Consider the following 24,959-nt stretch of genomic DNA (forward strand, 5'->3'; position numbering starts at 1 on the left):
GGACATATTGTCAGGAGGCACCAGTCACTGAAGAAGGATATCATGTTTGGTAAGGTTAAGGGTCAGAGAAAAAGAGGAAGACCCCTCAACGATGTGGTTTAGCCAAATGGCAGCATCCATGGATTCAAGAGTGGCAACAATATTGAGGTTGGCCCAGGATCGGGTAGTGTTTCGTTGTGCTGTGCATAAGGGCGCTATAAGTCGGGACCAAGTCTATGGCACATAACTACAACAACAACCACAATGTGTTGAAAAGCAGCATAACATTTTATAAATGCATTTTCCTCTGCATTTATTGTATATTTTTGCTGTTAATACTTCAGAAGTACAATTAGCAAAAATGTTCAATTTTCAGCAAATTTGGAACATGAAAATCTGATGCTTAAAAAAATTTTAAACTTTCCTTTTCTGCATTTTAAATATATCAAATGCAAACCATTACAAACTTCTCAAGTATCTTTTCCTCTGGGTTTGTCAGCCTAGTTATCTAATGTAGAATCAATCCTTCAGAGAGATTTCTGTTTCCCTCTCTTCCCTAGATGACTCTTTCTTAGAGTTGGTCTCATGGTTGTCTTTGCTTTTTTCACTGCTATTTTTAATATGTTGTGGCTGACTACTATCTTGAACATCACATCCTCCATTTACTGTCTTTGAACCTGTTTGTTCCTTTTCTAGCATTTTGTTTGGCCCTTTGTTTCCTTGATCTTTGGTTTTAATTTACTTCCTCATGCTGCCTTTGTTTAACAATACACTTGTTCAGTACTTGTTTGATCACAGAATCTCCTTTACCAACCAAAAGCATGTTATTAAACTTGTTATATATCATTGTAGACTTTTCCATGATAACCTAACTAACTTTGAATCACTGTATTTTTTTTTTCAGTGCTGTAATCATCTCTGTGTGTTTCTGAGCTTGTTGCAATGTGACCTGAAGTGAAGCAAGTTAATCCAAGGTCTCGTTACATCTGTTCACATCAAGATTATCAATTTTGAGTGAGTGTTTTATTTTGGCATGTATCCTTTGAAGTGGAGAATCCATTGATGTTTCTCGCTTCTTCTCCACTTTCTTAACTTCTGGCTTCTTTCCTTTAACTTTATTCTGGTGCTCAGTTTCCATTTGCTCCTCTTGCTTGCATTTTCTCTTGGTAGCCTCCTTCTCATGCTGCCCTTTTAAACATATTCCATATATGGGCAATCTGTAAGTTTCTCCTGCCTTTTCTCTTATTCTTGATCATCCACTTCTTCATCAGAATCAGAGGTTGATGCAACCCCTGCTTTTGGTACAAATTTCCTTTTTGATTCTACTTTTTTCTTCGCCAGGCTCTGTTCTTGGTTTATCTTCTTCCTTTTGGCCCTGTTCATACTTTTCAGTTGTTTTTCTTATTGCCATTTCTTTTTAATTTTATCTTTTTCAGTTACCATGTCATTCTCTGAAGGACTAGGCTGTTTTATCATTTTGCGTCTGCCTCTTGGAATTTTGACTTCTGTTGCTGCAGGGCATCTTGCCTTTGGACTCACTTTTAGATGAGCAGGTGTTATTGCTGTTGTCACTACACCAATATCCTCCTTTTCTTTCTGTTTTTCTGCCTTTCTCTTTCTCCCTCTTCTGGCAGCTTTTGTAGCATCTGTATCAATTGCTTTAGTCACATCCTGGTTGCTGGCTTTTTCTTCGTGGTCAGTACTCTCTTTTGAAACACTAGTTTCTTTTTCTTCAGCTTCAACATCAGATTATGCATTTGATTGCTTAGTTGAGGCCTGCTGACTAGAAAATGTCACGTTGGATTTAATCTATTTCCTAGAAACCTTAATTAAAACCTTTTCGTTTATTTGGCTTGCCATATTTGTCCTTATTTTTGGAGTCTCATGAGTTCCAAAAAAGAAAATGGGAAGTTTGATTCAGGAACTTCATCTACCCGGGCTGGCCAATGAGGATACCCTTTCATCTTGGCGAAGATGAAGCTCCTGGTTTGAAATCACAAGTCAGGTTTCAGGCATGATGCTGGGGTCCAGAGCCCAAAGAGGAGTGGCATCGGTCAGGCAGAACACGAGGCGGAGTCCGGTGGGAGGAGGAGATGCTGCCAGCATCTAATACACCTGCTGGGACACGGACACGGAGGCTCCAGTGGCTAGCTGGCCACCTTTGCCTGTATCCACACAATTACTTTGCTTCTTGAGTCACCCTCTGAAATGTGTATTCTGAAATCTTTAAATTCTGCTCTTCAGGAACCTGTAGATAGTCCAAGAGGCAGTTGTTTGAACAGAACAATGGAGTGCTGAATTGTTCAAAATCAGGAAAGGTGTATGCCAAGGTTGTATTCTTTCACCATACTTATTCTGTCTGTATGTTGAGCAAATAATCTGAGAAACTTGATAATATGAAGAAAAATGTGGTATCAGGACTGGAGGATGACTCATTAACAACCTTGGACATACAGGTGATACAACCTTGCTTGCTGAAAGCAAAGAGAACTTAAAATAGTTACTGATGAAGATCAAAGACCTCAGCCTTCAGTCTGAGTTTCACCTCATTTAAAGAAAACAAAAATCTCACTGCTGGAGCAATATATAACATATGATAAATGGAGAAAAAACTGAAGTTGTCAAAGACTGTAGTTTGCTTGGATTCACTATTAACACTCATGGAAGCAGCAGTCAAGAAATCAAATGACTCACTGCATTAGGCAATTTTGCTGCACAAGGCCTTTTAAAGTATTCAAGAGGAATGATGTCAGTTTGAGGACTGAGGTGTGCCTGAGTCAAGCTATGGTATTTTCAATAACTTCACATGCATATGAAAGTTGGAGTGAATGAGGGAGATAGTATAAGAATTAATGCATTTAAATTATATTTTGGAGGAGAATATTAAAAATACCACAGACTGCTAGAAGAACAAACCAATCTGTGTTTGAAGAAGTATAGCCAGAATGTTCCATAAAAGCCAGTATATTTCACTTCTGGCGCTTCCCTGACCAGGCAGCACAGCCACCCTTCTGCTTTCAGAGGACTCTTTATCTCCCTACATTACACGAAAAGAGTCAGCAACTGCTGCCAAACAGCCAAACTGCAATAATGCTTTATGAAACACCAAAACCCAGGAAAGAACCAATACCAGCTGCCATATACTAGGGAAACAGGTAACAGCTGTGAACGTTACTCTGAGTTAAGCAATAAAAAGAGTGAAAAGGGAAGACCATATTCTCATCAAATCTTCCTGGAAGCAATCAGAAAACATAAAAAAAAAAATTACCAAAATACATACTCAATTAACTATTAGGGACACAGATAAACAATAAACATGTCCAAGAAGCACAAGCAGATGACCATATCAGCACATGTCCAGAAAAAAGATAAAATATCTGAGACAAATGAACCAGAAGTAGACCTGGACTCCATGCTGGAAGGAGGGCAGGCTTTGGAAATGCCTGAGAAAGAATTCAGAAACATGATTAAAATGTTTCAAAACACTTTACAATGGAGTTGAGAGAAATAAGGAAGAAGCCAGGAAAGCACAACAGGAACAATCAAACAAGATAGATACAGCACTGGTAACAATCCAAAACCTACATAAAGAGGTCCAAACAATCAATAATAAAATAACAGAAATAGAAACCATCCTGAAAAGGCAGAGGAATAGAATAGATGAAATGGAAGGAAGAATCAGTGAGCTGGAAGACAAGTCTCTCAATACCACTAAGATAGAAGAACAAACACAAAAAAGGATAAAAAATTCTGAGGAAGGTCTAAGATTCATGTTGGACAACATGAAGAGGAATAACCTAAGAATTATTGGCATTCCAGAACAAGAATCACACAAGTCCACAGAGGAAATAGTCAAAGAATTACTCGAAGACAATTTCTCTAACATCCTGAAAAGCAAAAAGATAAACATACTAAATACAAGGAAGAAAATTAAATCCTGAGGCACAACATAACAACCAACAGTAGCATCTTGAAATTTATTAGGCAGTCTCAAAGGCAAGAAGCTGAAATAGGATATTAAAGTCACACTGATATTAGGCTACAGATTTTTTTCTTCTTCTTTTGTTTTTACTCTCTCTCCACTCTTTTTTCTGTGATTATAGACTACATTATCCAATCTGTTTTTTCTCTTTTTTTTTTTTTTTTCTGTTGCTGGGTGTTTTTTTTTGTTTTTGTTTTTTTTTAAGTTCCCCTTTTACCTTTAGAGGGCTCTTTCTCTCCCTATATTACCCAAGAAGAGACAGAAATTACTGCCATATAGTCAAACTACAATCACACTCTATAAAACTCCACAATCCAGGCAAGAACCATTACCAACTGCCATACACCAGGGAGGCTGACAATACCTGTGAAAGTTACTCTGAGTTAAGCAATAAAAAGAGTGAAATGGGAAGCCCAACCCTAATCGCATCTACCTGGAGGCAATTAGAAAGCATAAAAAATACCAAAACACACACTTAATTAATTATTAAGGCCACAGCTAACCACTGAACATGTCTAAAAAGCAAAAACAGATTGTCATATCAGCACACATCCAGAAACAAGATAAAATGTCGGAGACCAATGACCTAGAGGTAGACTGAGACCCCATTCTGGAAGGAGGGCAGGCCTTGGAAATGCCTGAGAAGGAATTCAGCAAAATAATTATAAAATGTTTCAAAACACTTTACATTGGAGTTGAAAAAAGTAAGAAGCCATGAAAGCACTACAGGAACAATCAAATAAGATAGATACAGCATTGGAAACAATTCAAAACTTACAGAAAGAGGTCTAAATGATCAAAAATAGAATATCCGAAATAGGCAATACACTGAAAGGGCAAAGGAGTTGAGTAGAAGAGATGGAAGTCAGAACTAGTGAGCTGGAAGACAAATCTCTCAATACCACTAAGAAAAGCAAGCAGAAATAAAAGGATAAAAATATCCAAAGAAGGTCTAAGATTCATGTTGTACAACATAAAGAGGAATTCTTAAGATTTATTGCCATTACAGAACAAGAAGAATCACACAAGTCCACAGAGGAGATAGTTAGATGGCTTCTGGAAAAAAATGTCCCTAACATCCTAAAAAGTGATAGAATAAACATTCAAGAAGCTCAAAGAAGGATAGATCCAAGACATATCATAATCATGCTCTCCAAAATCAAAGATAAGGAGACAATCCTAAAAGCAGCTAGGGAAAAAAGAAGTGTTACATACAAAGGTAAGCAAGTCAGATTAAGCTCTGATCTCTCAGCAGAAACCAAGCAAGCAAGAAGGCAATAGGGAGACGTATAAGACCCTGGAACAAAAAAACTGTCAACCAAGAATTCTTTATCCAGCAAAACTATCAATCAAATACTACGGTATAATAAAAAGAATCCAGGATAAACAGAAGCTAAGGGATTTTGCCAAAACTAACCCTGTGCTACAAAACATCCTAAAGGGAATTCTGTGGACTGAGAACCCACAAGAACAGACAACAATTAGAGATTGACATGCTTGGAAGAACCTCCTGTAACTTAATTATCAAATGGATGAAATGGATGATCTGAGAATAGGAAAAAACTGTAAGAACAAATTCAGAGGATCTGGGAGGTCAGTCTATGATCAAAACAATTACAGTATGAAAGAAGGTAAACATGTAGGAACAGAGATCCAGATGGTGAATAGGTCAGCTTGATTATAGGATAAAATAGACTGCGCTAAATGCAAATAAAAGTTAATGGAATATAAGATAACCTCAAAGAAAATTAACACTTCACAACATACCAAGAAAATGAAAATCCAAGAAGAACATGGAAACAGTGAAGCTATGAGGAAACTGACAAGAAAGAACACAAAAACCATGAACTCAGCACAGAAAGGCATGCAAAACAAAGCAACAGCAGCACACAAAAAAATGGCAGCAACTAATTCATACCTATCGATAATTACACTGAATGTAAATGGATTGCATGCAACAGTTAAGAGATGGAGGGTTGGAGAATGGATAAGAAATCATGACCCTTCTTCTGTATGCTGTCTGCACGAGACACATCTTAGATACAGAGACAAAAACAGATTAAAAGTCAAAGGATGGAAAAAAAGATACCAAGCTAATTGCAATAAAAAAACAAACAGGAGTGGCAGTACTAATCTCAGATAAAATAAACTTTAAGGCAAAAACTAGCATAGTAGATAAAGACAGACATTATCTCATGATTAATGGGACAATTGTACAAGATGACATAACCATAATATATATCTATGCTCCAAATGAGAGCTCAAAAATATGTAAAGCAAAATCTTATAGATTTAAGAAAGAAATAGACGAATCTACAAAAATAGTGGGCAATTTTAATACACTGCTTTCAAAAATGGATAGAACAACCAGAAAGAAACTTGACAAAGATGCAGATGAACTAAACAACACAATCAGCCAACAGGACTTCATAGATGTGTACAGAGCATTCAACCGAACAACTGCACAATACACATTATTTTTCAGTGCACATGGAACATGCTCCAGAATAGACCATATGTTAGGCCACAAAACAAACCTCTATAAATTTACAAATATCAAAATATACTACAAAGCATCTTCTCAGATCATAATGCTATCAAATTAGATGTTAATAATAGGAAGACCAAGGAAATAAGGTCAAATAAATGGGAACTGAATAACAGCCTGCTGAAAAGTGGCTGTATAGCAGAAGAAATCAAACGTGAATTCACAAAGTTCTTAGAAACAAGGGAGAACGAAAACACAACATACCAAAAATTTGGGGACACAGTGAAAGTGGTGCTGAGAGGACAATTTATTGCAATAAATGCACACATCCAAAAAGAAGAATGAACCAATATTAATACATTAACACAGCATCTAAAGCAGACCAGCAGAGGAAACCTACAGTCACCAAAAGAAAAGAAATAATAAAGATCAGAGGACAAATAAATGAGATAGAAAACAGAAAATCTATAGAACGAATCAACAGAACAGGAAGCTGGTTCTTTGAAAGGACTAACAAAATTAGCAAACCATTCCAAACCTAAGAAAATAAAAGAAGCAGAAGACACTAATAACACTCATTAGAAACCAGAGGGGTGATGTCACAATGGAAACAAAGGAACAAGGCAGATGGGAGAAGAGTTATGCAAGTTTGCATGGGCTTAGTGGGATAGAATTAAATAATGATATATACACAACCTTGAAACTACAGGGCCCTGGGATACATGGTTTGAATAAGTACAAGGGGGAGGGGGGATAATGTTAAGATGCTTGTCCATATTTTGAATCTTGTTTTCCCTTGCATACCACTGTAAAATAGACACTTGACGGAGAGAGAAAGGAATAGCCAGAAATATCACCATAGAAAACTTGTAAGTCCATCTTCTTACATATCACTGATTGTATTACCTAAAATGGGGCTACAACTTGCCCAGTAAAGGAGGCTTCCTGAGGAGCCTTTGCATTGCATAAGACCATAGGTGGAGTCCTGAATCCCATCCAGAATCTTCAGAGGTGGGAAATCTCCATGTGATAGGACAAGCAGACCAGCCTGGAGTGGCTAGAAGAACAGAGATACTTCTTGAAAGGAAGACCGATCAGATAAATAAAAAAACAATAAAAGTTGTCTGACTTACTGCTACAATAACAAGAAATTTGCTTGCCCAGGAGCCATCTAGGCAAGTGGTCAGGTCCCCTCAGGGCACACCCCCTTCCAAGACTAAGATTCAACTGGAATATACAAATAGGCATGCAGTCTGACGGTTGACCACGTTGGTCATTGATAAGGTGAAGTCAGGGAAATGCAGCAATGAAGCTGTGAGCTAAGTCCAACCACTCTCAATAGACTCCTCTGAACCTGGGTGGAGACCTGGTTGGCCAGCAGTATGACAAGACCTGGTACTCTTGGGCCCAAAGTCAATTACATAGTCACAGTGGACTAGAATGGAGAGTGAAGTATCCAGCTGGTAAGAAGTGAGGGTATATGTAAAGTTAACAGCCACTCTTGCAGATAATACCCACTTGACCTGGCTTCAATGACTAAATGATCAGAATTCGACTAGAAGAAGAAAGAAGAGTAATCTGATACAATTTGATGAACTTGATCTACACCTATGGATGCAGTAGCTCAAAAAAGTGAACAAAATCTTTACAGTGAGGATCATTTCCACCCTCTCTATACACAGGGTAGACAGGGATAGGCAGCTTGGAATTTGGCTACCCAAAATGGGGGTTCTACAAAGCCAAGAAGTGACTGACTTACAAGCTTTCAAGAGAGAGCCTAGATCCAGAGGGTGCAGAGGAAGGTAGACTCTCCACTGATAGTATTCAGTCTGTCTGGCCAGGGCAGATGAAAGGAGATGTGGATAGGACTCTTGTGGTACAGTAGTGAATAATTGCTGTCAGGACTGACTGTGAAGTTTGGTAATATAAAGGTAGATGATTTGTAACAAAAGAGGGGAGTGGTTAACTCTGCAATTCAGGAGTGGAGGTCCCTGGGACCATCATGGGAGAACAGTGGAATGCGGGACTTTACTCAGAGAAGCAGTGATGCCAGAGATGGAGGCAGAGATGATGACGTGGAGAGATGAAGTGGCTGGGGACTCTAGACCCAGAGAGGGAGAGGGGCTGTGGTTTGATGCCCGAGGGGCAGCCTTGCTGGGCATAACCCTTTAGTTGTTTGATGATTCACGGACAAGATTGTAATCATGGCAATGATATGATACGTGATAGGATGAATATAAAACTAATATTCTCCCATGTAATCTATCACATAATTCACAATAAAAACTTAACAAAAAAATTAATGTATAACTATACTGTAATTTCCACCATTCATCTGTCATTTTGTTGGTGTGGTTTCTTGTGTGTTGCTGTGGTTTTGGAATTTATGTCAGCAGTGTTTTAAACATCAGCAGTGTCATGTATGGTGAACAACATTCAGTGAAGCTTTCAGCTTAAGACCAACTAAGAAGAAGAAGAGTCAGATTACTTCTGAATAGTTAGCCACTGCAAACCTTATGAATAGCAGTGGAACTCTGTCATAATTAGTGCTGGAAGATGAAAACAGTAGGGATAGCAGTAGAACATTGTCAAATACAATGCCTGAAAATGTGCCTCTCAGGTTGGAAGTTACTCAAAATATGACTGAGTAAAAGCTGTCTCCTTAAAGTAGAGCTGGTCACAATGACATTCCTGGAGCACAACTCAAAATGAGAAGAGTCATTTGCAGACAGCCATTAATAATTGGAACATGGATGTATGAATCTAGGAATATTGGATGTTGTCAAGAATGATATAGAAAACACAAAGATCTATATAGTAGGAATTTGTGAGTTGAAATGGACTAGTATTGACCATTTTCAATACAAAAACTTTGCAGTGTACTGTGCCATGAACATCAAATTGAAGATAATGTCACATTCGTCATCTAATAGAACATTTCAAGATCTGTCTCAAAGTACAATGTTGTCTGCGATAAGGTAATACCTATCAACCTGCTAGGAAGTATAGTTAATACCTCTATTCAAATTTATGCATCAACCGCTTAAGCCAGTAATGGTGAAATTGCAGAATTCTACCATCTTCTATAGTCTGATGTTGGGCAAACATGCAATCAAGATGTATTGATAGATTTGATGTACTAGACACTAATGACTATTTCAAGAACAGATTTGATGCATTAGACACTAACATTTGACGACGAGTTGTCATCAAGAACATCATACAGGTAAAAGGCAAAAGATCAGTAAACAGACAGGAAAGAATGAAAGAAAATACTAAAATGGATATCAGAAGAGACCCTGAAACTTGCTTATGAGCACAGAGAATCAAGAGCGACTGTAATAAATGATGATGTAAAACAATGGAACAGCAAATTTCAAAGGACAGCTCAAAAAGACAAAGTCAAGTATTATAATTAAATGTGCAAAGACCAGGAGTTAGGAAACCAAACAGGAAGAACATGGTCAGTACTTCTCAAACTGGAAGAAGTGAAGAAAATTCAAACCTTGACTTTGAATACAGAAGGATTCCATGGTCAAAATATTGAATGATGCAGAAACAATTAATAGAAGATGAAAGGAATATGCAGAGTCATTGTACCAAACAGAAATCGTTGACTATCCCCTTGGTATACAGAGTGGATAAGGATGGATAACTTCAACTTGGCTACCTAAAATGGGGCGGGGCTATAAAAGGAGGAAGTAGCTTGCTTACAAGTTTTCAAGAGGGAGTTTAGTTTCAGAATGTGCAGGGGAAAGTAGAATCCCCACTGAACCATTTTCTTCTTGTCTAGATGGGTCTGGTGAAAGAAGATGGGGATGGGATTCATTGACTTAATTGTTGTTGTTAATTGCCATCCAACCTATAGCGACCCTGTATAGGGCTCCCAAGGAGCAGGTGGTGAGCTTGAGCCACTGACCTTGCAGTTCAAATGACTTTGCAGTCTGACGCATTAGCCCACAGTGTCACACCAGGACTCTTCATTGACTTAATAGTGACTAGTTATTATCAAACCTAATTATGATTGTCAGAACTGTAAAGATAGAGGTTGTGTAACAAAAACGGGAAGTAGTTAATTTTGCATTCTAGGAACAGAGGACCCTAGGACCATCAAGAGAGAATAGCATGAGCTATACTTAGGACCCTAACCAGGGAAGCAACGGCACCAGTGATGGAGACAGAGGTGATGACATGGAGAGACTGAGCAGCTGAGGACTCTAGACTCATGGAAAGAAAAAGGCTGTGTGCTGGCAGCCAGGAGACTGGCTTCAAGAATGTGCCCTTTGGTTGGTTAAGTGATTACATATGTCTGTGTGGTTGTTTTTTGTTTGTTTGTTTGTGTTTTTCTATACCAAAGGGGAAAAAAAAGAAGAGAGAGGGAAGTTTTCTTGATAAAATAGTCTATGATGATTTTGGAGTACGAGGACATAATATATGCACCAGAAGGTAGACACATGTTGATACGGGTGAGGGGGCAGGCAATATACAACTCGAGGGAGATTGGTAGAGGAAAGATGAGGGCAATGAGAGACACAGGGATGACTGCTGTGGTTGGAGTGAACAGAGTTAAGTGCTGTTAACTATTGCTAACTGTTGGTGCATGGAGGGGATTGTATCTGTATAATGAAGCAAAATATATGATTTGTTGAATATAGAACTGATGATATGCTCTGTAAACCTTCACTCAATTCACAGTAAAAAGTTTCAAAAAAGGTTTAAAAAAAAAAAAAAAAAAAGGAATGGTTCATGTTCAACTATTTGAAGAGGTAACATATGATCAAGAACCAGTGGTGTGGAACGAAGAAGTATAAGCTGCACTGAAGACTTTGAAGATAAACAAGTCTCTAGGAATTGATGAAATACAAACTGAAATAGTTCAACAAACAGATGCAGCACTGGAAGAGATACATATTTTTGCATTGATGTCACATGCAAGTAAAAGTTTCCTAAAGATAATTTAAAAACAAAAATAGGAAAACAGGGAACTGTCAGGAATTCATGCCAGACTCAGAAAAGGATGTGGAACTAGAGATATTACTGCTAATGTCAGAGGGCTCTTGACTGAAGGCAGAGGCTACCAAAACATTCTTACCTGTGCTTTATGAACTGTGCAAAGACTTTCAACTGTAGGGATAATGACAAGCTGTTAATAACATAGCAAAGAATGGGTATTCCAGAACACTTAATTGTGCTCATGAAGAGGCAGTTGTTAGAACAGAAGAAGGGGATACAGAATGGTTGAAAATCAGGGAATGTATGCCTTTCACCATTCTTAGTCTGTATGCTAAGCAAATAATCCATGAACCTGGATTATGTGATGAAGAGCATGGCATCAGAATTGGAGGAAGATTCATTAACAATTTGCAATATGCATATCACTCAACCTTTCTTGCTGGAAGGGAAGAGGTACTTTCAATACTTTCTGATAAAGATCTAACACTGCATGATAAATGGAGGAAAGACTGAAGTTGTCAAGAACTTCATTTTGCTTGGATTCACAATCAGCACTCATGAATGCAACAATCAGAAATCAAAAGATGAATTGCCTTAGGCAAATCTGTTTCACAAAGCTTCACATGAAAGAACAATGATACCAGTTTGAGGACTGAGGTGTACCTGAGGCAAACTATAGTATTTTCAGTTGCTTCATTTGCTTGTGAAAGTTGGTAATGAATAAGGAATACAATAGAAGAATTGATGCATTTGAATTATGGCATTGATGGATAATGTTGAAAGTACTTTGAACGGACAGAAGAACAAAGAAATCTGACTTGGAAGAAGTAGCCACATTGCTCCTTAGAAGCCAGGATCGGTGAGACTTTGTGTCTCTTACTTCAGACATGTTATTACGATGGACCAGTGCCTGGAGATGAACATCATGCTTAGTAAAATGGAAGGGTCAGCAAAAAAAGGTTATTAGTTGGTCAGCTAACTGACCCTGTATGGAATTTCCAAGAAGCAACTGGTAGGTTTGAACCACCTATGTTGTGGTTAGAAATCCAGTGCTGATCATACAGTACTACCCCAGGACTGAAAGGTAGGCAGTTCAAACCCACCCATTGCTCCATGGGAGAAAGATGAATCTGTCTGCTCCCTTAAAGATTTGCAGTCTCACAAACCCTATATAGGTGGCTATGAGTTGAAATCTACTAAGTAGATTGTTATTAGGTGTCATCGAGTCAGCACCTAGCAACAGCATTATGAAAAAAATTTAAATTTTGTGAAAATTACTAAAATGTGACAAAAGGACAGGAAGCAAGTGAGAACATGATGCTGGAAAAATGTCACTGATCTTGCTGGATGCAATGTTTGTAGGAAGCCAGAGCCCTCCAAGGCTCATGACTACCTTAAAATCAAACTTGCCTAGCAACAGTAACATCAGCACTAGAAACTTAATTTACTGGTGAATGTACCTGAGTCATTTTGAGGAATAGAAAACTTATGCACTAGCCAAACCACAATGACTTGCAGATTTGCCCTATATAAGCTTGGAACTTTTTAATAAACTTTGTCACTTGCCATCAGCATGTGTCCCTTACCTGATCACTGATCCTCGCCTCTCCCTCGAGTAACCTGTGGTTGGAGCAGGACTCCGATAAATGGCGCGCAACATGGCGCTCGAGTACGAGAGACTAAGCAGCAGACCCTCAACAAGGAGACCTGAAGAACAAGGATGCGTGGACAGACACTAAGAGCAGAGGGCATTCGATCAGGTAAGAATGGGGAATAAACCAGGAAAGGCTCGGTATGTGAATATGCTTATAGACATGCTCAGAACCAGAGGAGTAAAAGTAGATCACAATCAGCTTTGTAAATTTATAGACTTTGTAAATACAGTTTGTTCTTGGTTCCCTGAAGATGGGATTGTAGATGTAAAATTATGGAATAAAATAGGACATGATCTGCAGGAATTTTATGCCAAGAATGGGCCCGCTCGAGTGCCCGCTGATATTTTAAGTTTATGAAGGCTTGTCCAGGATACTTTCGATTTCAGTAGTGACCGTTCGACAAGCCCAGACCAAAAAAAAAACAAAAAAAAAAAAAAAAAAAAAAAAATCCGCGCCCAGTGCGCCTGATAACATCTACCCCAACCTTAGTCCTCTTAAGAAAGAGGCCATAAATAAAGAGGACAGTGACTCTGACGGAGCTGTTGTTTTGTGGCCAGACCCTCCGTCCTTCGCCGTGCCTGCTATTTATCCAGTTAGTAAGGAGACAGTTAGGGAAGAGCAAGGAGGAGAGGGGAGGGCAGCCAGAGAGGCGCCCGTGGGAAGAGGGGCAGAACCCCTCCCCGCGTGACCACACCAGACCCCCTCCCCTCCCCCCAGAGCCCTGCCGGATATTTGTGAGTGGATCAGTGGCCACTTTCAGAAGAGAAAATTAGAGCAACTCAGCTGTTAGTGCAGGAGCAGCTGATGGCAGGACATATTGAACCTTCAACTTCCCCTTGGAATTCTCCTATTTTTGTCATTAAGAAAAAATCAGGCAAATGGAGGTTGCTCCAAGACCTCCGTAAAGTCAATAGTTCCATGGAAAGCATGGGAGCTTTACAACCTGGGCTTCCTTCTTCCGCTGCCATCCCCATGAATACCTATAAAGTTGTTATAGACCTTAAAGACTGTTTCTACACTATCCCCTTACACCCCCTCAAACTGCAAAAGATTTGCTTTTAGCATTCCCTCCAGTAACTTTAAGAGTCCAATGGATCGGTATCAAATGAAAGTCCTCCCACAAAGTATGGCAAACAGCGCCACCTTGTGTCAGAAGTTTGTAAATGCTGCTATTGCTAATGTACGTAGTAATTTCACCTGCTACATCATCCATTACATGGATGACATCTTGATTGCCAATCCTGACCATAGCCTCCTTCTGACTTGTTACCAAGCCCTTTAAGAAGCCCTCTGCCAATGGGGGCTAGTCATGGCTCCTCAAAAGGACGTGCTGTGTTTGGCATAGTTAACAAATTTACAGTCCTTGAGTGCCCAGATTATTCAGCCCAACAGGCTGAGCTCCTTGCGATTGTCATTGCTGTGCAAGAGTACACCACCTCCCCTATGATTATTTATACCAACAGTCTATACATACCAACTCTGTCCCTCTACTAGAAACTATTTGTGTGATAAAAACTTCCACCTCGATTGTTCAAGATCTGTTTCAACAACTCCAGTTCCTGATACATCAGCGAGAACAGCCCATCTTTATTGCCCACATACGTTCTCACAGTAACCTGCCTGGTGCCCTAGCCAAAGGCAGTCAAGCTGCTGACGCACAACTTTATATGGCACACTCCAATCTGCAGCACGCTCAGGTCTCACATCAAGTACATCATCAGAACAGTCAATCCCTGCACAAGTTGTTTCATATCCCTTGTGAAGCTTCATGACAGATCGTTTGTGCTTTTCCTGAGTGCCCCATCCACCAGTCTGTTCCATCTTTTGGAATTAATCCTGAAGGTTTACGTCCCAATGCATTATGGCATATGGACGTCACACACGTCGCTAGCTTTGGTCGGCTTAAGTATGTGCATGTCTCTGTAGACACCTTTTCTGGCCTCATATGTTGCTCCCCCTTAACGGGAGAGGGGACCACCCAAGTGATAAAACATTGCCTACATGCCTTTGTTGCTATGGGCATACCTCAGAGCATCAAGACAGACAATTGGTCTGGCTATACTAGCACCTGCTTTGTGGCGTTTTGTAAGAACTTCTCTATCAAACATACCACTGGCATTCCCTACAATCCCCAAGGCCAAGGCATTGTTGAACGCACACATGCCACTGTGAAGTCATACCTTGAAAAAATAAAGAAGGGGGAATTCTATTCCCACACACCTCAAAATTATATCAATCATGTCACCTTCATCCTTAACTACCTTTTAACTGATGCCTCCGGTCTCATAGCTGCAGATAAGCACAGCAACAGGGAGCCAAGTGCCCCGAAACCTATGGTGAAATGGAAAGACGCCCTAATGGGCACATGGAAGGGGCCCGACCCTGTTCTCATATGGGGACGAGGTGATGTTTGTGTTTTCCCACAGGATGAACCTGGTCCTTGTTGGATTCCTGAGCATCTTGTGCGGCATGTAGATGATTCAGGCGGTGATCCATTGGGCCGTCGTCCCGCATCCCCCACTGGCGAGACCCGTGTCCTGGAAGGAATGGAATCTGTCACTGCTTCCCCTCTACGTGAATAACACGGAGATTGGCTTGTACCCTCTCCCCCCCTCAGTGGGACATCTTCAGCGAGAAACTAAGCCCTTCAACTACAGCAAGGCTAGTTACACTAAACCAATTTGCTACACCAGCAATATGACGAACTCGTTGTGCAAGCCATTTTACAACACCATCAACATGATGCAGCACTTAGCCTGCTCCAGGTCTAAAAACTACCATTATAACACCATTAACCCTTCCCTCCCTGTATCTCTCTTTCTCCCTGAGCTCTATGTTTTCCTTGTGGACCCTCTTACCTTAGAGAATGGCACTTCCCAGGGAGGGTACGAGAAATTTCATCTGAACTGCATGGGGTGCAACCTCACTTCATGGGTTGCTGCCCTAAGGCCTAACATGTCTTTTGCAGTCCTAAAAAGACCAGCCAGTAAACATCTCCCAAGAATGGTATGATGATGCCGGCCTGCAGCTTGTCAACGAGTTTACCACGTTGCTTTCTAGGTCAAAGCGAGGACTTGGACTTATAGTAATGGGTACAGTGACTTTTATCACCTTGCTTGTTTCCCTCACCGCCACCACAGTTGCACTTACTCAGGAAATTCAGACTGCAGCTACTGTCAATGAGCTGATGGACAATGTTACCTACAACTGGGACCGGCAAGAAAACATAGATCTGGCCATTGAACATTGCCTGAATGGACTGTGTGATACTGTTAACTTACTTGGGGATACTTTGGAGCAGGTCGTGGTCTGGCAACGCCTTGCGTGCCATGCTGATTATCACTCCATTTGTGTAACTAAGATTGTGTATAATGCCTCGGCATTCCCTTGGCCCATAGTGCAGGCCCATCTGCACAGAGTATGGATTGCTGAGAATATCAGCCAAGAATCGAATGAGTTATATGCACAAATGATTGCTATGCATTATGCCCCCCGCTTTCACAGCAAACCTGCAGAACTAGCTAAACAACTTCTATGCAACCTTAAAAATTTGTTCCATACTATTCCCTCTCTCTCTCAATTGTGGGGCCCCATTCTAGCTATTGGCATACTTGTCATCTTTGCTTGTCTCCTCCTTCCCTGCCTTCTTCGAGTGGCGGTTAACCAGTATAAAGTACTGTGGAGTAGTCTTCATGGCCTCCAGCTAAAGGCACTCCCCTGACACATGCAGGATGTGTAGACAAAGATGGGTAAGGATTGGTGGACCCCCAGTCAACCTAAGACAGAGCCATTGCCTTATGCTGCAATGAGTATCCATTACGGGTAAGACTGGGGACTTTCATTGACCACCTAAGACAGGCAACGTCCCTTGTTATAATAAAGAATGGGGAGATGTAGGAAGCTAGAGCCCTCAAAGGTTCATGACTACCTTGAAACCAAACTTGCCTAGCAACAGTAACATCAGCACTAGAAACTTACTGGTGAATGTACCTGAGTCATTTCGAGGAAAAGGAAACTTATGCGCTAGCCAAACCACAATGACTTGCAGATTTGCCCTATATAAGCGTGGAACTTTTTAATAAACTTTGTCACTTGCCATCAGCATGTGTCCTTTACCTGATCACTGATCTCCACCTCTCCCTCGAGTAACCCGTGGTCGGAGCAGGACTCCAATAATGTTGCCATATATTTGTGAATTTAATTTGTGAAAACTACGACATCTGCAAATGGCAGTAAAACAAGGTATGCCTGTATGTGTTTGCTTCTGCTGTTAAAATATGAATGGCTACTCACTAGGATAAAATGATCTATAAAATTTTGTAGAATCTCTCTATATTTAAGAGTCCTGGTGTGGCACTGAGGGTTAATGCGCCAAACTGCAAGGCCATTTGAACTGCAAGGTTGGTGGGTCAAGCTCACCAGCTGCTCCTTGGAAACCCTATACAGGGTCGCTATGGTTTGGAACCGACTTGATGGCACTTAACAACAATTTCTAAATAAATCTCTTAAGTTTTGTGTTTTTAAAGCTTTTATTGTGAATTGAGTGATAGTTTACATGGGGAAACATCAGTTTTATACTCATCATTTCATTGCAATGATTACAATCTCGTCTGCACATCATCATTCAAGAATATTTGCTTCTATTCCCTCTGGGTTTTTTGGGGGAGGTTGGGTTGTGAGTTATACAAAACACTAAGTAATATATAATTATTTAAACAACCAAAGGACACATTCTGCAATCCTGCCTCTTGGCTGCCAGCACACAGCCTTTCTCTTTCCATGAGTCTAGAGTCTTCAGCTGCTCTTTCTCTCCAAGTCTGCATCTGTCTCCATCTCTGGTGTTGATGCTTCTCTGGATAGGGTCTCACATTCCAATCCCTCTTTTCTCCCTTGATGGTCCTAGGGTTCTCTGTTCCTGGACTGTAACATTACGTCCCTCTTTTTGTTACAAAACTTACTACCTTTACAGTTGTGACAGTTACAATTAGTCATGATAACAATTACTATTGAATCATAAGAATCTCTTTTTCAAAATTTTTATTGTGAATTGAGTGATAGTTTACATGGGAGAACATCAGCTTTGCATTCATCCTATCGTATTTCATTTCATTGCAATGATTACAATCCCCTCCATGCATCATCATTCAACAGCATTTGCTTCCATTCCTTCTGAGGGTTTTTTTTTTTTTTTTTTTGGATGTACACTGAAGCACTCAGGAATATATAACCATTAAAACAACCAAAGGGCATACCCTGCAAGCCAGCTCCCTGGCTGCCAGCACACAGCTTTTCTCCTTCCTTGAGTCTAGAGTCCCCAGCCGTTCTGTCTCTCCATGTCATGGTCTCTGCCTCCATCTCTGGCATTGCTGCATTTCTGAATAGGGTCCCACACTCAGCTCTTCTCCCTTTGTGATCCCAGGGTCCTCAACTCCTGGACTGCAAAATCAACCACTCCCCTCCTTTTGTTACAAAACGTCTACCTTTACATTTGCAACAATTGCAATCAGTCCTGATACCAATTATTCACTATTAAACAAGATCTCCTTTCATCAGCTGTGCCTAGACAGGTTGGAAACTACTCAGTGGAGAGTCTACCTTCCTCCACACCCTCTGAAACTAAGCTCCCTCTTGAGAACTTGTAAGCCAGTTATCTTGTGCTCTTGTAGCCCCCCATTTTGGGTAGCCAATGTCTAAGATGCCCATCCCTGTGACCCTGTACACAGATGGGGTGGGAATGATCTTTACTGTAAAGATTTGTCCCCTCTTTTAAGCTACTGCATCCATAAGTATAGGTCAAGCTCATCAAAGTGTAGCAGATTATACTTTTTTCCCCTCTTCTTTCTTCCTCTGATTCTGATCAGCCATTGAAGCTAGGTCAAATGGGTATGATCTGTGGGTATGAGTGTTCTTGTTCATCTCCCCTCACTTCATGTCACTGGATGCTTCACTCTCTGCTCTAGTCCTCTGTGGTTATGTTCCTGTCTGTCAGTTCAAGAGTCCCCAGGTCTCAATATACTGCTGGCCATCCAGGTCTCAATCTAGGTCTATTGAACATGGTCAGAATTAGCCCACAGCTTCATTGCTGTTATTCTCCCACTTCTCCTTATTGTAGACCAACCTGGCCACCAGCAAGATTACATGCCTGCTTGTGGATTCCCTTTGAATTTCAGTCTTGGAAGGGTATTTGTCCTGAGGGGACTTGATTGCTTGCCTTGATGGCTCTCCTGGGAACAACTTGCTTGTTCTTGTAGTAGTCAGTCAGACTGCCATTATTGTTTTTTATTTTTCCTGCTGGTCTTTCTTTCAAGAAGTGTCTTCTGTTCCTCTAGCTGTTTCAGACTGGTCTGCTTATCTTTTCAAGTGAAAATTTCCCATCTAGAAAATTCTGGATGGGGATCATGTGAATTATAAGAATCTTATCCCTATCCCCTTTCATCAGTACCATCTAGACAAGATGAAAACTATTCCGTGGGAATTCTACCTTTGATATTGGCTACATAACATGAGGGGTGATAAAGCCTTGACAGAACTCGACTAGAGGAAGAACTCGACTAGAGGCAACTTTGATATTGGCTACATAACATTAGAGGGTGATAAAGGCTCGAAGTGACTGTCTTACAAGGTTTCAAGTGGGAGTTTAGTTTAAGAGTGTGTAGGGGAAGATAGCGTACCCACTGAATAGTTTTCATCTTGTCTAGATGAGTCTGATAAAAAGAGATGGGGATACCCACAAATTAGTTCTCAAAGCCCAGATGCTATGGCGTCTGTCCTCACTCACGAGGTGGACCCCTTCCCACTCTGCCTGGGATGTTCCATGCTATAATAAGCTACTGCTTTGCTGGAAAAAAAAAAAAAGATGGGGATAATATTCTTATGATTCAACAGTAATTGTTATTGTGACTAACTGTGACTGTCACAATTGTAAATTTGTAAAAAAAAAAAAAAAATGGAGACGTAGTTAATCTTACAGTCCAGAAACAGGGGACTCTGGGACCATCAAGGGAGAAGAGCACAAGCAGAATGTGGAACCTTATCCAGAGAAGCAGCGACACCAGAGAAGGAGGCAGAGATGGGGACATGGAGAGAGGGAGCAGCTGAGGACTCCAGATTCATGGAAAGAGAGGGAGTGAGAGGTGGCAGCCAGGAGGCAGACTTGCAGAATGTGCCCTTTTGAAATTTAAAACATTGTATATGCCTGGGTGCTTTAAAAAAAAAAAAAAAGAGCTAAAATGAATAGAGAGAAATACTGTTAACTGATGGTACATAGAGGGGATTATAACCATGGGAAAAAAAAAAAAAGAGGGAGGGGGCACACAAACATACACTCACCAAGGAAGACATTCAGGTAGCTAACAAACAAACAAGAAAAAGAAAGAAAGAAAACAAGTGTAAATCGCTACAACCTGATGAATTTGACCTATACTTATGGATTTATTTGCTTTAAATACCAACCAAGAAGGAAAGAATCTTTAGAGCAAGGATGATTCCCATCCCCTCTGTACTCAGGGTTGATAGGGACAGACAACTTACACATTGGCTACCTAAAATGGGGGTGGGGAGGGTTGTAAAGGCACAAAGTGTATGGCTTACAAGTTTCCAAGAGGGAGTTTAGATTCCGAGTGGGTGGGGAAAGGCAAAATCACCACCGAGTGGTTTTTATCCTTTCTAGACAGGTCTGGTAAAAGGAGATGGGGATAAGACTCTCATGATTCAATAGTGAGTAATTGGTATTATGACTAATTGTGATTTTTGCAACTGTAAAGGTAATAGTTTTGTAGCAAAAAGAGGTGAGTAGTCAATCTTAACAATCCCAGAGCGGAGGACCCTGGGACCATCAAGGAAGAAGAGTAGGATCAGGAGCAGAGTGTGGGACCCTACACAAAGAAGTGGTGATGCCACATATGGAGGCAAAGAGGATGAAATGGAGAGGCAGAACAGCTGAGGACTCTAAACTCATGGTGGGAGAGGGGATGTGTGCTGGCAGCTAGGGGGCAGGCTTGTAAGCTGTGTCTTTTGGATGTTTGAATGATTGTATATTCCTGAGTGTTTTGGTGCACATCAAAACAACAACAACAACAACAACAACAACAACAAAAACCCACACCCTAAAAACAGAGGGAATAGAAGCAAATACTGTTGAATGATGAAGCATGCAGGGGATTATAATCATTGCAATGAAACTAATTCAATAGGATGAGTGTAAAACTGATGTTATCCCATGTAAAATATCATTCAATTCACAACAAAAACTTAAAAAAAAAAAATTAATAAAGTGGTATTGAAATATAATCCAAATAAAATATATCTGCAGACCAGACATGTATGATATAACAAATAAATAAATGATAAGGAAGAGACAGCACATGGACAGAATCATTTCAGATTTATGTAATACTCTGTGCTCAAGGAAGAAGAGCAGAGCTCCTCATACCTAGTGGGTGGTACCTAGCAATTTCTTCTGGAAGACAGTATAAAAACAGGGTGGGGAGAGTCTAAGGAGACATCTGGAAAACAAGACTCAGCCAGGTGATCAAGGTGAATGGCATCATTGATAAGTCAGTTTGATAGTGAGTTATCTTTGATACGATATAAGGAGAATGCCATTTTACCTCAGTGGTCTTCCAAAAACTGTTGGGTCAGTGTAATCATGAGAAAAACACCAAGCAAATCCCAACTGAGGGACAATCTACAAAACAGCCAACCAGCTCTCTTCAAAACTATCAAGGTCATCAAAGACAAAGTCTAAGAAACTGTCACAGCCAAGAGGAGCCTAAGGAGGCATGACAACTAAATGTAATGTGGGATCCTGGGCCAGTGATATTTGCTTAAAAAGGAAAAAAACAATCTAAGGTAGAATGAATAAAGTGTGCATTTTAATTAATTATAAAAAAAATTTTCATTTATTCCAAAGGGAACTTAGACTATCTTCGCTTGTATAGTTGAAAGACCACTGGATTGAGAGCCATAAACCCTAGCACGTGAGCCTCTCTGCCATTTGGTAACAGTCTAATCACTAAGAACATGTTGCTCTGCACATCTTTGTTGCATGTTTATACCTGGTTAATAAAAAAATATAGATAGATAGATAGATAGATAGATAGATAGATAGATAGATAGACACTACTACAATAGCTATTGAGGGGACCACCCTAAGTACTACAATAGAAAAATAATATAACAGTGACTGGCCAGAAGTTCTATGATTTTAATTTTCATCTCCCTTAAGAATCCTAGGCTGTGGGGACTCCTGAACCCATGAACAGGGACATAGCCACAGAGGACTAGAGCAGAGAGTGAAGCATCCAGCTGATATGAAGTGAGAGGAGATGTACAAGAAAGCTCATACCCACAGATCATACCCATTTGACCTAGCTTCAATGGCTGGATGATCAGAACTTGACCAGAGGAAGAAAGAAGAGGGGAAAAAGTGTAAGCTGCTACAATTTGATAAACTTGACCTATATGTATGGATTTAGTAGCTTAAAAGAGAGAATGAATCTTTACAGAAAGGATCATTTCCTCCCCTCTGTACACAGGGTTGACAGGGATGGACAATTGAGTCACTAGCTACCCATGATGGAGGGGGGAGGCTACAAAGGCATGAAGTAACTGACAAGCTTTCAAGAGGGAGCCGAGGAGAACAAACAAGATGGCGGATCAGGTGGAAGTACAGTAAGGAGTTCCATCAGCAACAACATAGAATACCTGACCAAGCAGGCTCAGGAGATGGTCCCAGAACTCTGAACCACATATAAAGGAATATTTATAAGGTTGGAAGGCTTACAGCTAGGAGACTTTGTGGCAGAAGCAAGGAATCCATTGCTTTCTAGTCTGTGATGCTCAGCTGCTCCAAGAGCCACCATCTTGGGTGAGACCAAGCGGGGGAATGATCAGACCAGCCACAGACGCCTTGCAAAACTGCGGATATAAAGGTGTGGACATTATTTTATTTTGGTATCTGATCATTGGTCCCTTGCTGTCTGAGCACCTCCATTCTGGTGACTATAGGAGTGCCTGAGCTAGTGGACATCTCAGCCCCACCCTCAGAGGGTTCTACTACGCATGCACACAGATCTCCTTGAAATTTAAAGAGACAGTTTCCAATTAAAACCAAATGGCCACAGCTGGCCCTGAACTGTTTCCAACTAGAAAAAAGGCCTGAACGGGCATTGTGGAGTGGGACAAGCAAACAAAAAAGAAGTAGGCCGAAAATTAAATCCTAAGTTATGTCAAAACGACCAACAGTGGCATCTTGAAATTTCTTAAGAAGAAGAGTGAAAAGGGAAGCCCATTTCCTGATCACATCTACCTGGAGGCAATCAGAAACCATAAACAATAACCAAAATACATACCTGTCTAAGTATTAAGGCCACATATAACCCCTGAATATGCCCAAAAAATAGAAGCAGATGACCATATCTGCACATGTCCAAAAATGAGATAAAGTGACTGAGGCAAATGAGCTGGAAGTAGATCTACACTCCATAATGGAAGATGGGCAGGCTTTGGAAATGCCAGAGGAAGAATTCAAAAAAATGATTATAAAATGTATCAAAACACAATACAATGGAGCTGAGAAAAATAAGGAAGAAGTCAGGAAAGTGCTACAGGAACAATCAATTAAGATAAATACAGCATTGGAAACAATTCAAAACCTAAAGAAAAAGGTCCAAACAATTAATAATAGAATATCAGAAATGGACAGTACACTGAAAGGGCAAAGGAGTAGAATTGAAGAGATAGAAGCCACAACTAGTGAGCTAGAAGATAAACCTCTCAACATTACTAAGATAGAAGAGCAAGCCCAAAAAAGATAAAAATCTCTGAAGAAGGCCTAAGATTCATGTTGGATAGCATGAAGAGGAAAAACAAGAATTATTGGCATTCCAGAACGGGAAAAATCACAAGTTCACAGAGGAGATAGTTGAAGAGCTTCTGTAAGAAAATTTTCCTAACATCCTGAATAGTGAAAAGATAAGAAGCTTAACGAACCCCAGGATGGATAGACCCTAAAAGACAATAACCAAGACATATAATAATCAAGCTCTCCAAAATCAAAGATAAAGATAGGATCTTGAAAGCAGCTAGGGAAAAGAGAAATATAACATACAAAAGCAAGCAAATCAGTTGGATTTCTCTACACCAAAAACAACAGCATTGAAAAGGATATTAGGAAAGCAATGCCATTTGCAATAGCCACCCAATCCCAATCCAAATCCCAACGACATTCTTCAGATCCCAATGACATTCTTCAAAGAGATGGAAAAAAAGACATTCTTCAAAGAGATGGGAAAAAAACAATTACAAACTTTATATGGAAAGGAAAGGAACCCAGGATAAGCAAAGCACTGCTTAAGAAGAATAAGGTTGGAGGCCTGTCACTTCCTGACTTCAAAATTTACTACACGGCTACAATGTTCAAAACAGCTTGGTATTGGTACAATGAAAGATACATAGATCAATAGAACAAAGTTGAGAATCCAGAAATTAATGCATCTACACACAGCCAACTGATTTTTGACAAAACACCCAAATATCTGCCATGGGGAGGTGATAGTCTTTTCAACAGATGGTGCTGACAGAACTGGAAAACGATCTGCAAAATATTGAAACAAGTCCTTCACCGCACACCTTATACAAAAACCAACTCAGCATGGATAAAGGACCTAAATGTGAATCCCAGAATTATGAAGGCCATTAATGAAAAAAATAGGGACAAATGTGAGGGCACTAATTCAGGGAATACACAGACTACAAAACATTTTCTAAACCACACAAACAAAAGTAGACAAAATAGATGAGTGGGCCATACTGAAAATTAAAAACTTATGTGCATCAAAAGACTTCACCAGAGGAGTAAAAAGGGAACCCACAGAATGGGAAAAAATCTTTTGCAATGACA

At 40.2% G+C, this 24,959-nt stretch overlaps 1 protein-coding gene and 1 pseudogene across 1 annotated transcript in view; one reads left to right on the forward strand and one right to left on the reverse strand.

The window, feature by feature from the left end:
• Positions 1–479: 479 nt before the first annotated feature.
• LOC102842110 lies at positions 480–14,878 on the reverse strand (annotated as a pseudogene).
• An 876-nt stretch (positions 14,879–15,754) lies between these two features.
• LOC102842483 (disintegrin and metalloproteinase domain-containing protein 29-like) overlaps positions 15,755–24,959 on the forward strand; it is a 35,155-nt gene continuing 25,950 nt past the window's right edge. The window contains exons 1-2 of the mRNA XM_006877622.1: positions 15,755–15,942; positions 16,118–16,409. Coding sequence (XP_006877684.1) covers positions 15,755–15,942; positions 16,118–16,409 — 480 coding nt within the window. The remainder of the gene's footprint in view (positions 15,943–16,117; positions 16,410–24,959) is intronic.

This window comes from Chrysochloris asiatica, unplaced genomic scaffold, assembly GCF_000296735.1.
Source record: "Chrysochloris asiatica unplaced genomic scaffold, ChrAsi1.0 scaffold00540, whole genome shotgun sequence".
Lineage (NCBI taxonomy): Eukaryota > Metazoa > Chordata > Mammalia > Afrosoricida > Chrysochloridae > Chrysochloris > Chrysochloris asiatica.